Source organism: Mytilus californianus, unplaced genomic scaffold, assembly GCF_021869535.1.
Source record: "Mytilus californianus isolate M0D057914Y unplaced genomic scaffold, xbMytCali1.0.p SCAF_7, whole genome shotgun sequence".
In the NCBI taxonomy this organism is placed as follows: Eukaryota; Metazoa; Mollusca; class Bivalvia; order Mytilida; family Mytilidae; genus Mytilus; species Mytilus californianus.
Genome location: NW_026262723.1, coordinates 90,849,375 through 90,866,329, shown reverse-complemented (window position 1 = coordinate 90,866,329; position 16,955 = coordinate 90,849,375). Strand labels below are relative to the sequence as shown.

Here is a 16,955-nt window from a genome sequence, read left to right as displayed (position 1 = left end):
TTTATCTCATGTGTCACAAGTTTCCTTAAAACAGCTATTATATTCACGATTCAGAACATTGGAATGTATCAGGCAATTGATTAAATTTATTTGCAACTCTAACTTCGCTTTTAACTCGAGTTCAGTTAATTTTTCACTATACGAAAAAAATAAAATGGCTTAGGGGCATACGATACAGTAGCAGGGGCAGATAATAACGTTTTCAAAACTTTTCGATTTGTTTTCGCGACGTTGTTAATCAGAACGTTGTTATTTCGCGATGTTTCTAATAAGAACGATTACATTTCGCGACGTCGGAAATCCACTGACGTCATAATCCCAATTGCGCGAATTTGAAAAAAGTACCTGCAATGAAAATCGGCCAAATCACAAGAATTGTTATATTTATTCATAATAAGGAAGTCAACAATATTAACTTCGAATGGGAAAAAAATCAAATCCACATTCTTAATTTTGTATGTCTGTTATTTCATATAGGAAATGAATAAGAGATATGAAAAACATAAGACGTCGATGAGAGAGAAACCCAACTACACAAAAAAAAAAAACCAAAACAATAAGTAATTTATATAATAACTTCACCATTTGGCTCACAAAAAAAACGTAATAAATAATGACAGCGCATCTTTCTGTTCCTGACTTTGAAAAGGTACAATAAAGAGTTTAACGACATTTTTAGAATTTAACCCGTGGAATATATATGTGTATGAAGAAGAACTCTCAGTTAAAATGACACAGTTATAAGCCCCGTATTATAGCCCAAAAACAAAAACACACCCGTTGATGTGCTAAGCATATCCTCTATGTACATATTGAGAGAGAAAAATCGGCACACAGGAATTAGTTATTTGATAGACCAGAGTTGCAACTCATTGATGTTAAGTTACTGAACAATACGAAGTCTTTTTGTAAAGAAGTTTCTCAGATAAGAAACAAAATATTTGTTGGACCGGACAAATAATGTGGTTGCACTCACTCCTAGATTGAAGGTATAATACAGACAAGTAATACAATGATTATATGTACCGTAATAAAAAAAAAAATACCCTGAAGACAAGCTTAGGTAACTTATCTATTGGTACGTATACAGAATCATTAAATTTCATGCTCTTATATCGACTGCTGTATGAAATGTTATACTACACTGTAATGGACTAAGCTGACCCGATTTAATGTGGGTATGATTTTGTGTTCATGTAATGCCTATAGAGTAGGTCGTTAGTTTTCTTGTTTGAATTATTTCACATTTTCATGTCGGGGCTTTTTAAAGCTGACTATACGGTGTGGCTTTTTTTTTCTTTTTTTTTTTGTGTTGAAGGCCGTAGGGTTACCTTTAATAGCGTTTATCTTCGTCATTTGAACTATGGTTGATAGTTGTCTCTTTTGCAATCATACCAAATGTCCTTATTTTTATATCATCCCCCTTATTTTATAACTGTTGCACATTTTGTCATGTCGGGGCCTTTTGAATAATTAAAACTATGTGCAAGCTGTGTTGTCTACATGAATTGTATGACTAATGTCGGACATGCAGAGATGCAAATTAATTTTTTTATTATATATATCTGTTTTGTTTCCGAACATTTCTTTTCTAAAAGTAATTTACTAGAATACTTTTTCTATCCAAGTTTCGTAACAATTCATAAAGGTTTGGCAAATATGATGCTATTTACGAGGAGCAAGCTTTATTAATTTTCATGATTAATATCATTGGTTTAGAAAAAAACACCTTGGCTCTACCACTGAAATTGACAACGTAGTAGTGAACGGCGGGAAAGATTTCACGACGTTGTTGCGAACAAAAAACTTATTCCAACGTAGTTTGGCGCCTTATTGGCAAACGTCCCGTTTGCCAATAAAAATTAAGGTTTATTGCTTTTATTGAAAAAACAAGCACATGGACCCCCAGTTTTTTCTTTTGCAATCAATCAAGTTCTGTTTCAAGAACGCTCCGCCAAAAATTTTAAGAAAAAATCAACGATAGAATTTTTTCTTCACTTCTGTGTAGACGCAAAAATATTTTCAACTTCTTTATTTCACTTGTATTAAAAGAATTTAGGATATAATTATTTATTTCAACCGTTAACTTGTTACAACATGCTGATGCCATGGATCAAGGGAACATTTTACAAAAAACCTGGTTAAATTATGACTGTTGGTTCAAAAGTATTGGTACTTTCCTAAAAAGTCCTTATTTATGAAATTTCAGGGTTTTTCCTTCAAATATGCAAATTTCGAACCAAATTATCCAAAAAAGTAAGTCATGAAGGTATATTTTACTTTGCATATTTCAAAAGTACACATCGAAATTGACCTTCTATCAAAATTTCAAGAAAAAATCAACGAGGGATCTCTACTGTATCGTATGCCCTTAGGGTCAACGCTCAAATTAGGGTCTGTCAGATATTTTTTTGGCATAATTGGATCAGTTTTTTTAAAAGAGCTTTTCACAGAATTTTCAATTTTTCAAATTGCACTTCTTCAAAACTGTTTCATCAACATGTCATTCATTTAAATTGCATGACTTCATACTAACTGATGCCAATGACCCCTTACTTATACTTATAGAATCCATCCATTAATGAATGAACAAGCTTAAACAACATGTTAGGTAGTTTTGGCACCCTTTATTGGGTAAATAAACAATGTTTTAAAAGGCAATAAGTCTACTTTTACAGCACAAAAAAAAAGACTGCTTATAGTGCAACCATATTAAAAGTTGGAGATTTTTTTTATCCTAAGTGGGAGATTTGACCTTCCTGTCCCAAGACTGGTCCTCAGAGGAAGATTTCCATTTATTGAAATATTTGGATCTAGTTCATACCTATGATCCTATGTAGTCTTGATCTAGTTGTATAGTAAGATCTTTTTACTTCATCACTGAAGATCTTTCTGTTAAGATGAAGATTATTTTATATATATAACATATATGTATCTCTTTTGGGCTGTTTATTAAAGTACCTCTGCAGAATGTAAGAAATGGGAATCTTATTGTTTCACAGAATTTGAGGCAGGTGTTGCATGTGAAAGAGGATGATTCTGTAAAAGTATTTAAAATAGTAATTTTAAATTTAAAAGGATTTTAATTTCTTGCTTGACAAATGTTTGATCAGTATGCAAGATTATATTTCCTCAAATTATTGGAATTCCCATGGGTACTATCTACACATAGTAACAGATACTAAACTATAGACTTTTGTAAAATTTAATTGTTATCAGCATCTTATCAAATTTCTAGTAAAAAAGATTTTGTAGTGTTTCTCATCCTACCTTTTATTGTTATGTTGTAGACAGAACTAAAACATTGATAAATTATATAATTAAACTTTGGAAATTTTTTTCATCTTTCAACACCAAGGGCTTCAGGTCCGATATCCTAATTCAATATATTAAAATCTTCTGGCGGTCTGATGTTTTAAAAAATTTACTGGCCTCTCATAAATACTGATGATTTAAATAAAATTTTATGATGAGACTTATTGAATCATGTACAGAGTGTTGTTTCTCATTTCTTTGTATTTTTAGTGTCAGTTTTCAACCAAAAGCTGTGGCTGGATTAGCTGGCTACCTGTAGTAGCAAGCACGTTTTGACCCTGCCTTCCAAATTATGTGCCGTCTTTATTTCCTTATTCAATTTAGTGGTTACCCTGTTGGTAGCTGCACTCTGCAAGTTTTCTATTGTGTGCTTTACTTTTACAACATACTGGCTGGATAGGCAAAGAAACAGGTTTGTTTGCACATTAAACTGGGGTAACCCCACCACATTTTGTGTCTGTACCAAGTCAGACTATCTAGACCATAAGTTGTTCATTTTTATTGTATGTCTATTTTTTCGGAGGAATCAGGTGTTAGTACTAGTGGTTGTTCTGTCTAATTCTTTAAGTAATTCCTGTTATCCTTTTTATTTTCTACTTAATTTTTCAAATAAAAATAAAATATGTTTGAACCTTATAACTAAATATTTTTACATGCTGTAATGACATTACTAAATAGATCATTTAAAAATAATAGGTTATATCGAAAGGATTAAAAACTCATTCTAAGCAACTTGTGTGATTTAAAGGTGATGCAATCCTTAAAAATCTGCCAAGGCACGAGGGACAATCTCTAAAGTAGACAGAAAATAACTTTGAGTGATTTAATATTTAGCATTTTATGTTAAGTCTTTATACATACCACATGTACCCAATCTTTCTTCTCCATCCCTAATTTCTGCCATTTAAATGGACTGAGATCAGCAATCACAGAGACATTACCATGGAAGGCACTAAAAAATAATTCTTATTGTGAACATACTTTGTAACATGAATTTTCCGGTCATTATAGTCATTCTACTCCATTAAGCAATAGAGGCCATTATAAGTTATATGGATAATGGCTTGCAGTAGCATAATGTATAGCGAAGATATAGCACATGGGACTTTTACTGTCAAGTTTTGAATAATTATTATATCATATTAAACAATGAAACAATTTAACAATAATAGTAGACGTGACGTCCTGATAACCCTATGAAATCTTCTGACCCACATCTCATCCATAGGGGTCACGGCTTTAAACCAATCACATTGTCAATAATTTACCCGAGGTGCGATAATGACTGATAGACAGAGTAAATTGAAATTCAATTTATATACTTAGTAATTGTCTCATTGAAGTTTACTCCATCACCTTATATTCATACATATGCTTCGGATGCAAAAAAAATATGAAGTTTTATTTTTATTGTCATGCATAATACATGTACTTCATACAGAAAATACAAGGCATTATAGAATTCAGTTGGTTAATTATAAATTTCACAGTTAGTGATAAAATTATGGACTGAAAAAACAGATTGTAACATGTATCTGGCAGGTGTATAGTTCTTTACTACTTTCCATCTGTTTTAATTCAAATGCTACTTAAAAATTCCTCCTAAGATGTCTGCCAGATCATACTTACTGATCAATAACCATTACATCGTGATGTCCAGTATAGGATCGACACAGCCGAACTGCTAAATCATTGGCCTCAGATCTAAAACATAAATCATACTATACCAACTATACAGTAATCTTTAACATGCTGGTATGTTGGGGGGGGGGGGTCTAATGGGTTCAAATTTCAAAATTACATACCCTTAAGGGCATAGTACGATACAGAAAAGATCTTTCGTTGATAGTCCTTAAAATTTTGACATGAAGTCAATTTTGATATGCACTATAGAAATATGCAAAGAAGCATATATACCTCCATGACTTTTTTTCAGTTTTAAATTTGCAAGTTTCATGTTAAAACACAAAATATCATTTTTTAATACTTATCAGGAAAAAAAAATTTCTGCAAATTTGGAGAGCTTATTTTTAGCAACCTTGCGAAAACAAAATTTGGATGCATTTTAATTTGTGCTTGCTACTGTATCATATGCCTTTAAAATAATAGTTGCCTATCAATTGTCTCAAAAGACATCATATGATAGAAAGATGATGGTTGCAAAGTGATGCCAAAAGATTTTGAAAAAGTATAAGATGGTGAACAAACAATGGTCACCAAGTGATCATGATGGCCTTTTGGTCAAGGTGAACTATAAAAATTATTTTTCTACAGTAACACTTTTTTTTCTATAAAAAAAGAAGTGATATTTAAAGGTCTGAAATAATGATTGAGGAACTTACATCTAAGTGAAATATTGTCAATAGAAATTGGAACCTCTGTTTGATTAATCATAATAAAAGAATTATTACATGTACATCAAAATATACAGTGTGACATTTATCCTCAGATTAAGAAGCTTAGCTGTCACCATAGTTATTATTCAGACATAATACTGTGATATTATTGATTTTAGAAAGTTATTACATCATTATGTTGTTTACCACAAGTTCTCACAAGAAACTGTGAAATATATTTGAAAAGAATGTTACCAAGGAAACACGATCAGATTATCATTGAAATTTGATCTCACTCATTATTACTATGATCTAAAACATACATGTATTTTTTTCTGTGATTATTAAAACAAGATTGCTTCATTGAGACCAGATATTAACCATCCCTGCATTTTCCTTACATTTGTATATTAACCTTTCATGTTCACTTATAAAGTAATAGCTCTAAACCAGAGGCTTCTAAGAGCCTGTATCAGTCCTGTTACACAGTAATCACATGAAGACATCATTTTAACATACAATGTTGATGTCTATTAGTTGTTTGTGTTGTTGGGTTGCTGTGTCACTGATGTATTCACAACATCTTCTTTGATTCATATGTATTTGTATATCAAATAAAATTTTTAATATTTGAATTGTGTATATTGAAGGAGTTATAATAATAACATTTCACCACAATGTTTTTAAATTATATCACTTACAACATTAAGCAGTGGTATAAAGAAAATATCATTTATAACTTACCCAGAGTTTACCATGAAACAAACACATAATTTTTCTGGTAATGTTTCAATCATTCTCTTGGCATATTCAACCGATTTTTCATTTAGGAAACCGGTAGAAGCAACCAGTGTGCCTAACTGGTCCTGGCCAGCCCTTGTCACATGTGGATGACAATGACCTACTGTAAGAGAGAACAAAAGAGTAAATAGTTATTGAATAAAACTGTATCTATATAAATATATAGTAACAACATTATAAATAAACTGTTGACACAAAGACATGTCTTGCCTGTCTGCAAAAAACTCAGAAAAAGACAATCTAATGGAAAGCAACATTGCTAATTAATTTAAAGTTGCTTGGCCATGACCTAGGGGGCAAGGCCTCGAAATAGTCATCAAACTGATATGTACTGATAGTAATGCAACTTTATAGAAAATATCATTGATCTATCAAAAGTAATTCCTATCAAACTGACTTGGTTTTTCCGTTTGAATGGTTTTACACTAGTAGTTTTTGGGGCCCTTTATAGCTTGCTGTTCGGTGTGAGCCAAGGCTCCGTGTTGAAGACCGTACTTTGACCTATAATGGTTTACTTTTATAAATTTTGACTTGGATGGAGAGTTGTCTCATTGGCACTCATACCACATCTTCTTATATCTATTAAAAGCAGAAAACGTAACATTGAAAATTTCTTATTAATTCAAAGTCACTGGACCATGACATTGAAATAGTCGTCAAACTGATAAGTACTGATAGTAATGCAACTTTATGGAAAATATCATTAATCTATCACAAGTAGGTCCATATCAAACTGTCTTAAGCAGACAACGTAACATTGAATATTGCTTATTGATTGAAAGTTGCTAGACTATAACCTAGGGGACAGGGCCTCAAAATAGTCGTCAAACTGATATGTACTGATAGTAATGAAACTTTATTAAAAATATCATTGATCTATCACAAGTAATTCCTATCAAACTGTCTAAAGCAGAAAACTTGACAATTGTTGACGGTACCACTGCTGGAAAAGCAACACCTATGTCTAGCCTTCCGTGACAGGCGAGACAAAAAAACACACATTGTTAACCTAAATTTGTAAATGATCAGCCCTCAAAAGCCTCTACAGGTTCTACATTAACTTTTTTAACAACTTGCCCATCGTGCAAGTCACCATGATATACTACTTGTCTGAAAGAGATAACCACTAGTCCAAATTCTGTATTTTCTTAAGAAATTTTAAACTGCCATTTATGGACATAAAATCAGGTAAATGCAAATAAAAAGGAATGAAATGTAGTAGATTACTGAAAGTGCTGTACCAAGCCAATTGAACCACACAAGTTCGCCGAGCCAGTGACCTTAGATCAAACTCAAAGCAAAATATATATGGTTTAAGTCATAACATATAATTTTGTAGTTTTCTGTTTTTATTTTTTAAAGTCTAATTTTTGAGAACTTATTTGTCTGTCCTAAACAATATTTCTATACAAATTATCCAATCTACACCATCTCCAATACCCTTAAAATGTGTTTCCAGGATTCAATAAATCTCATTCATCTTTTTAACATTTTTATTTTTTTGGGGTCATCAGTCATCTTTCTGTTTTTTATTGTATTTCGCTGAAAAACTCATCCTTGCCACCTTAAATCACAGGGGCTTGGGAATGTTATTTTTAGAACTTTATTGTCTCTCTATCCAATGAAACCCATGGTGAAGAATATAAACAATTTTCCTGGGCCCCTGAGCTTAATCTGGGATCCCACAGAAATCCTTTCCTGAAATAAAACACTGCTGAACGTTGAGAAAGCTCATAAATAAATATCATAGCTGAATACATTTATATATACATGTATATTCTAATCTTCTTTTATTTCACTTTTGTTCAAGGTTTTAAAAATTGACAATATCAAGGAGATTTAGAATTGTTATCATTAATTATTATGTCTCGGGTGGTTTAACTAAAATAGATAGGTTCATCAAAGAATGCATCAAAAACTGAATCGTACTTTATCAAATATTTTAACATTTTTATAGTTAGAAACGCAAAATTTGTTGATATTGTTGGGGCTGATTGACATTATGATGTATTGATTAAAAGAGAATTAATAAAGACTACATTGTAGATTCGGTATTTTTCAGCTTTTTAACTTTTAATTTTTACTTGCCATTCGTACAAGAACACTTCAGCTTTTAGTTGCCTGATGATGACTTTCACTTGTCCCGGGCAATCAGACAGCCGTTAATGTCAGACCCTGCTCTATTATAATGCTTTATCATATGACATTTCTACCATGAGAAAAACTGCTTTTTACATAGTACTGGTATACATGTAAATTTTCTGTGTAATATTATCTGGCATTTGAGTGGATGGACTTACCATAAGAAATACTACCATTACATTATAATACTTTCCATAAGAAATACTGCCATTACGTCATAATACTGGTACAAGTTTTCTATGTTGTCTAACATTTACCATGAGAAATACCACAGATATACATTTAGTACTGCCTATGTTATAGCTTACCATGGGAAATATTACCAATACAATCAAGATACTCATTGCCAGTGTCATCATACATGTACTGTCTGGAAGCTTGAACAATCTTCAAAGGGGAACTTTCAAAATGTAGTTTACATGCTCTTCTGCAATAGATTACCAGGATTATAATGAATATAAGAAGAAGTGGGTTGGGTATCAAATGATGAATCAAATAATCGTAAAATCAAAAAGTCAATGTAAGTTAACCAACATATAGATCTAGAGGATTTATGATCAATATTTCAACTTTAAAAATAGAATGAAAAAGTAAAACTGTGAGCTACTGCTCACTTAAGATGCCCCGGCTTTAAAAATTCATAAACAGGAAGTTGATGAACAATTTAATCTGAAAACAAATCACATGATAAAGCATGTTTACATGAAGCCTGACAACAAATTTCAGAAAGCTCTTATTTGTACATGTAGTTCTTCTTAAAATGTGATGAATATTTCATACATGATCATTAAGTGTTAGAAAGAAAATACAAGTATGCGGTTAACAGGAAGTTGATCTGATTAGCCATAAATCACATGGTAAAGCATGTTCCCATAAATAAGACTGATAATAAATTTCAAGAAGCTCTTATTTGTAGTTCCTAATTAGAAAAATGCAATGAAAATTTCATACATGGCCATTATCATCCATTAAATACCACTGGTAAATACAGCCCAACCTTGCCATTATGTGTTAGAATATATAAGTAATTAATAAAGAGGAAGATGGAGGAATTTGAAAATGCATCACACAATAAAGCATGTTCATTACTGAATAACAAATTTCAGGAAGCGATTATTTGTAGCTAGAAAAATATAATGCAAATTTATATATATATAAGTAATCTGTAAACCGGATGTTGAAGAGCCATGAATCTGAAAATGCATAAAACAGTATAGCATGCTCACATGAAGTCTGATAACAAATTTCAGATCTACACCAACCACCAAAACCCAACTCCTTATAAATAATAAATGTACAAACAAAGATAAACAAAACAAACAACACATGCAATTGGTCTATTTATTTTTTTTACAGAATTTTTGTCAATTTTTAGATCTTAAGTAACAGCGACAACCATCCTTGCCAAATTCTTTGGTGGTTGATTAGGTCACCATCTATTAATTTCATAGTGGATCATTAATCTTTATACCAAAGTTTGGTAGCAATTAGTTTTTGTCGGCCAAATTTTACAATTTTAGTAACAGTGTAGGCAATGATGCAATGTTCAAGGCTGATTTGGTCAACACGTTATTTCTGAAAGAAGATCACAAATATGTATCATTTAACCAAAGTTTGCTAGAAATTGTTTACATGTATTTACAAATTACATGTACATGCTTTTTCAGAGATTAGTTTTATTCAAGGTTTTTAGGCAAATTTCTTTTTTTAGTAATATTAATGGTGTGAATGTCATGCTTGAAAGCAAAGGGATCATCAAAATCAATTCCTTGAGAAGATCATATAATATCATAACTTTATATAGGTTTAGAATTGAAATCACAAAATGTATATAGTTCTATTTTTATCTTCTTCTGATGAATACGAGAGTAGACTCCTAGGTAGGAGTGTAAAACTTCCTGGAACTTGTGTGCTATGTACATGTACATATGGACTTAATTAAAATTAATATAATAAAGAAAAATAGTTTACAATAACGTATATTCATTATGGACAGTGGCTTGGTAGTTTAATAAGTTGTTGTGGGTCCTTCAAATGTTAGAGTGGATATGCCACTTTTGAAGGATTCCAGGGTGTCAGACATACCTATTGCTTCAGGTGGTGAATTCCAATCAGAAATAGTGTGAGGGTAGAATGAAAATTTGCAGAAATCTTTATTGGTTGCTATTTGCCTAAATTTATGTTTCCCCCTAGTACGTCTATCAGATTTTGTTAAATTGTCCTTTGGAACTTCAACTAACCCCCAATTAATTTATATAGCATAGTTAATCTAGCCTGTTTTCTTCTAATTTGTAAACTTTCCCATTCCAAAGAATTTATCAAGTTGGAGACTGCTCCAGCAATGTCAAGGTGTTCTGTCTTTATATTCATTAAAGACAAATCTGGCTGCCATAAGCTGTATCTGCTCGGTATCCGGTCGTTCTGTCCCCAAGTCAATCCGGCCCAAAGTCGATCCGTCCCCAGTCGATCAGGCCCACGTCGATCTGTCCCTACGTTGATCAGGCCCCATAATAAAATATGAATAAACTATATTGACTTTGGAGGATTTTGTGGCAAATTTTAACAGTATAAATGGAATTTGTAAAAAGTATCGTTGATGGATGACAACAGGTAAGTCAGTGAAATATTGGAGTACCAGTCAAAGAATTATTTTACATCGATACGAAAATGAGTGTGATTGTGTCTGTTTGTACAGCAGCTTCAACATATTAATATGAAGTTATTTTCCATGATAACTTTGAATGTCATGGCGATTTTTATTTTATTTAATTCACACACAGAATAGCTAAATAAATATTTACAGTCCAATGGAACCTATAAAATTCAACTCATCATAATGACTTGTTTAATCAAATCATTAGTCTATAATTGGTTTGTTTATTCAACATGTTCAACAATTGTCTAATGATTGTGAACTAAGGTAATGCCACTCGTAATCACTTAATTCAATCAAATCATGATTGATTAAAGTTACGTAATCAACAAGGTCTTTATAGTTTGATCTTTTGTTTGGTCAGTATGTGTTATAATAACTAATTGTATTTTTTTTCAGGTAACATCAGAGGCTTCTATAACACATGTTTTTTTTTGTAATATCGAATAAAGTCAATATATGTACCGTTGTGTATGTAACTATTTGTTATTACACAGGATGAAAGACTTGTAAAGATCACAGTCAATTGAAAGAAAATGCTAATTACTGCTGATTAATGTTGATGTCTGTTGATTGTACTAAATTCTGTTATATACGTTTTTATTATAATAATACCCAATAATCTTGAAAACTTGTAATGAAAACATAATCAACATAGTTGTTTTAAACTCATCCAGGCTAAAGAAAATATTTGTCAAAGGCCAATTTTTTTTTACCATACACCTTTTACATTATAATAAAATTCATAAACATTTATGAATTACAATTAATATATATCTTTATTTTTATTCCTTATAAATATATTTTTTTATTGGGCCAGATCGACTTTAAATATGGGCTGGATCAACGTTGGGCCGGATCGACGTGGGACGGATCGACTTGCGCCGAATCGACTTGGGGCCGGATCGACATGAAAGCATCTGCTCAACCTGAGTGATGTGTTGCTTTTTGTATGGATCCCAGACAGGGAAGAGTATTTGACGACTGGAAGGACAAGTGATGTGTACGTAAGGTTTTTAACCTTACATGTGCAGTTTTTTAAGTTTCTACGAAAAAAAACCTAAGGTTTTATTTGCCTTACAGGTAAGACGACTGGAAGGACAAGTGATGTGTACGTAAGGTTTTTAACCTTACATGTGCAGTTTTTTAAGTTTCTACGAAGAAAAACCAAAGGTTTTATTTGCCTTACAGTTAATATTGTTTATGTGTGTTCCCCAGTCAAGATCATGGCTTATGGTTACGCCTAAATATTTACTGTCTTTTACTGATTCTAAAACATGACTGTGTAATGTATAATCAAAAGCAGAAAGGTTAATTTTTTTTAGAGATATATGTATTATGTAACACTTTTCAGGATTAAAATAAATTTGCCAGTCCTCTTCCCATTGTACTCTTCGCTAGCCAAGGGTTAGAGGAGGGAAGTGGATCGTAACCCTTGGCTAGCGAAGATGCATTGTACTAAACTAGATAAATCTTTTTGAAGTAATTGTGCATCAGAATTATTATTTACATTTCTATACAATAAGCATTCATCTGCAAAAAGTCTTGCATTGCAAGTTACATGTTCTGGTAAGTCATTAATAAATAGCAAAAATATATGATAGTTTATGGAAGATTCAGGTTGTTTAGACTATCATAGATTGTATTAATAGACAATAGACAATATTTATACCATTAAATACCATTAAAATTATGCTTGAGAAGAGGAGATTTAAGGGTTTGTATTTCATTGAAACAAATATCTGTGCCCACGAAACTTCAACAAGTGACGATATAATTTTATCATTACAAGATTTAGAATTCCAATGTACAGGTATATATATATATAGATCAAATCCATTATTTATGTAAGTCACATGTAAGAAACATGTATCACTTACCCCATGTAATTTCTTTTCATTTGAAGAGTTTGTTTGAAAGTCTGTTTTTCCGGCATTTTGAAGAGATACACAATCAAATGCAGTTGCTAATTAATGGCCATTTCGGCAAGATAACCGTTACGGACAAAGACACAGTCAGGATTTTCGTTTGTAAACAAATTAACTGTTCCTGATGTTGTGAAGAATTGTGAACCGGTAACCAGTCTACTGACGTTTCTTTCTAGAAAGAAAAGCAATCGTGAACCTGATTACCTTTTGAATTATGCACAGGTGAATGACCTCAAAAAGAAAGATCAAGAAACGATTCTGAATATCAGATTGTTGTTTAATGATTAAGAGACGCATTGCAAGGTTGTATAAATTATCAGTTAATTTGAAAGGGACTGAACCCGTAACCAGTCTATTAACGTTTCTTTTTGAGCTATGTAAAGGCAGAGACAATTGCATTATATATGTCTCTGGTAAAGGTGAATGACCTCATTCTTTAAATAAAAGATCAAGAAACAAAGAAATGATTATTAATGTAAATGCTGTTTAATGAATGCAGGTTATCACTTAATTTGAAACGGGGTCGGAAGATACCCAAAGAGAGACTAACAAAATCATAATTAATCATGGCAAAAAACAAAAACGACGAAACTTGAGACAAACAAGATAAAACGCTACATAAAAAACTAAAGACAGAGCAACACGAACCCTTATTAAAACAGGGAGTATACCAGGTGCCCCAGAAGGCCGGGTGGCGGCAGATCCGGTTCAAAACACAGGTTTTTTTAGAATGAAGATACCTGAATCTAATGTATGTTTTCTTCTATTGAATGCATATGTGCTTATTCAATATTTAAGACTGTATTGTGTATTCTATTTGTTTGTATTTTTTCAATTTGTATCAATTGCGTTTGAAGGCCTCAATGAAGACATGGACTTTTAAACATTTAAACAATTTTGAAGGCCTCAATGAAGACATGGACTTTTAAACATTTAAACTAAGTCCCAGAGGAAGATTAACATGTTATTGTTAAATGATTTACCTTCGTTAAATTAAGAATTTTATTAGTCCCCTACCATCTGTCTGTCTGTCTGTCTGTCTGTCCGTCCGGCAAATCAGTTTTCTTCGTACTTGAAGATATTGATTAGATATAATTAGTATATAGTTTTATCATGACAAGTTACAGATCAATTTCGAATTTTGTTCCGGTCTGATGATTTTGTGCAGAGTTATGGTCCTTGGACTTAGAAAATTCACTTAAATAATCAATTTTCCACACTTTTTTCGTCATGCTTGAATATATTGACTTGACATTTGTTATATAGTTGATAGGGCGCCGACAAAGGCAACATATGAGTGCAGACATTTGTCTTTGACGGCCAGGAGTTTGAATTCGCCTTTCTAGATCCCTTTCCCCAGCGCTTTTTGCTGAAGCTGGTCAATTGCTTGGTTGGAATATTTCCCATAGACGTTCAGGCGACCACAATTTAATGAACCCGACTTGAGCGGAAGGTTGTTTAACAACATCGTCTTACTGCAGTTCTACTTTCAGATACGCAGACATATGAACGATCATGTAGTAGGAGAAATATATTTCACCTGTTTAATGTTGATCTTCAAGTTGCACAGATTTCTTCAACGGTTATACCATGAAAGGCAAATGAAAATCTATTTCGTGAAATGAAAGAGACGAAGAACCTGAAACTGCTAGTTTTCGCACCCATACTACAAACAAGACAAAAGACGACGAAGAAAGATGTGAAAGTATACCAACTACGGTTCGAAGTCTCTAATAATATGTAATACATTTTTTTTTATTGTAAAAAGTAAAGAAATTTTAGAGTTATCCCTCTTTATATAAGATAGGTGAGTTGACTCTTCTTCCCTATCTAAAAAAGTTTATGTAATTAGGTTATTGGTTCTGATGAATCATTTCTAATCAGTATGAAAGTTGTGTGAAAGGAAAGTAGCTATATCGCAAGGATTTGTATGTCTTTGGGCCTTGTGGTTAGATTTATAAAATAATTTGAAATTGAATTATCTGTGAATACTACCGGACGGTGGTAATTTCTTGAACAAACCGAATGACAGCTTACCAGTAAAGATGCATCTTCTGGAGCACAGCTTTTGTGACCACGGACCTATCTGCAAAAATGTCTGAATACACACGAAACTCCTATAAACGTTCGATAACTGTCAACAAAGTCAATCAGGCCGCATATTTCCGCTATATCTTCCATGCTCAATACAATATTCATAGATCTCGTTTGTGACAATAACATGTTTAACGAATTTGCCAACCTCAACAACCCAACGACGAGATGGAACTAACAATAGCGTCAAAAACTTCAAAAAGCCCATACTCGATAGTTTTAAAATCCTATGCATTACTTGTCGTACTATTATAAAAGGCCAGTACAAAGCACTCAATTCATATCATATAATATTTCTTGCTATTAAAACATACCTGGAGACCATAAATTGGCGTCTCAGCGGAAATCCTAGGGTTCCCTGGATATTTTTTTGCTGTTCTCAAAAAATCAATTATAGCTAGTATTTGATTTCTGTGGAAAACTTTTCTATATCATGAAAGGACCAACAAATGGAGTATGAAACAAGAAAAAAGCCATACCATATCTAACAGTATCTGATCTCTGGCGAAAACTTTCTTTAAACCGTAAAAAATGGCTGAAACTAGGAATAAAACCACATTTTTTAAAAGGAATGTCCCATTTTCGATCTGCCCAATCTCGACAGATTTTTGTTATGATTTTATCAATACCTATTGAAAAATACTTCATTCGGATTATATCAGATTTATTTGACACATTTTTTTCCAAACTTATTGACGTTTTCTCCTCTTTAATATACCAGTGTGGATATCCTATGGATAGAATATATAGAATTATGTAAATAGCACATTATAAATTTGGTGTGTCTGAAAGTGCATTTCTGAATTTACCTTCATCAGGAACGCTCAACCCAAAAATCTGAAGGAAGTCAAGGATGTATAACTACTTGAATAATTGAGGAGCTATAAATATAGACATATGTAGTAGAAACATGTATGTACATGCATCGTTATCGTAATCAACTGAAGGTGTAGATTGAAATCACAGTAACTCACTATCATAATTATAAACTATTGTCTAGAACAATTTTTATGCATATAAACATACCCCATATAACTTCTTTTCATCTGCAGAGTTTGCCTGAAAGTCCGTTTTTCCGGCATTTTGAATAAATTCGCTAGAGAATTTGGTGAACTTATGTACTAATTGCCTGCTTTCGCAGTCACGTTTTTGTTATGTAAACTGTTGTTAATTAGACAGAGTTATTTTCCTTTGTCCATACATGTTAGTTCAGGTAAAGGCTGATGAATGTTGGAACCAAATATGTTTTAGCAATATATTGTTGTATTTTAATGTCATTATTATTACTTTTATCTTCTGGCAATTTCTAGATTTTGAAACACCATCTTACTGAAGAGAAATGTTGTTTTCATTGTACAAGTTAATTCAAATATAAAATGAGAACCCTGTATCATTTCTCTGCAATTTTAGTATTTCAAATATTTAAAATGAAAAAGTATGAAATAGATGTAGTATATATCAATCGAATGTTTTTACTTATGGAATATTGATTTAATGATATACCTACGAATTACATGCATCATTTATGTGTAGCAAGTTGAAAACTTTGAAAAGAAGAAAAATGCCTTCTTTAAAATGTGACTTTAATTGCGAAACTTATAAATGACAAAGAAAAAGCAACACAAACGATATTATTGCTCGGACAATATATTGAATTATGTCAGGAACTGGCTTTCGTTGACTATG

At 32.1% G+C, this 16,955-nt stretch overlaps 1 protein-coding gene across 1 annotated transcript in view; it reads right to left on the bottom strand.

Annotated features, from left to right (window-relative positions):
- LOC127708689 (5-phosphohydroxy-L-lysine phospho-lyase-like) overlaps positions 1-13,309 on the bottom strand; it is a 37,464-nt gene extending 24,155 nt beyond the window's left edge. The window contains exons 1-5 of the mRNA XM_052213804.1: positions 13,128-13,309; positions 8,903-9,021; positions 6,396-6,555; positions 4,945-5,019; positions 4,177-4,267 (exon numbers count right to left, since the gene is read on the bottom strand). Of these exons, the coding sequence (XP_052069764.1) occupies positions 4,177-4,267; positions 4,945-5,019; positions 6,396-6,555; positions 8,903-9,021; positions 13,128-13,183 (501 nt within the window). The 5' untranslated portion in view covers positions 13,184-13,309. The remainder of the gene's footprint in view (positions 1-4,176; positions 4,268-4,944; positions 5,020-6,395; positions 6,556-8,902; positions 9,022-13,127) is intronic.
- Positions 13,310-16,955: the final 3,646 nt, after the last annotated feature.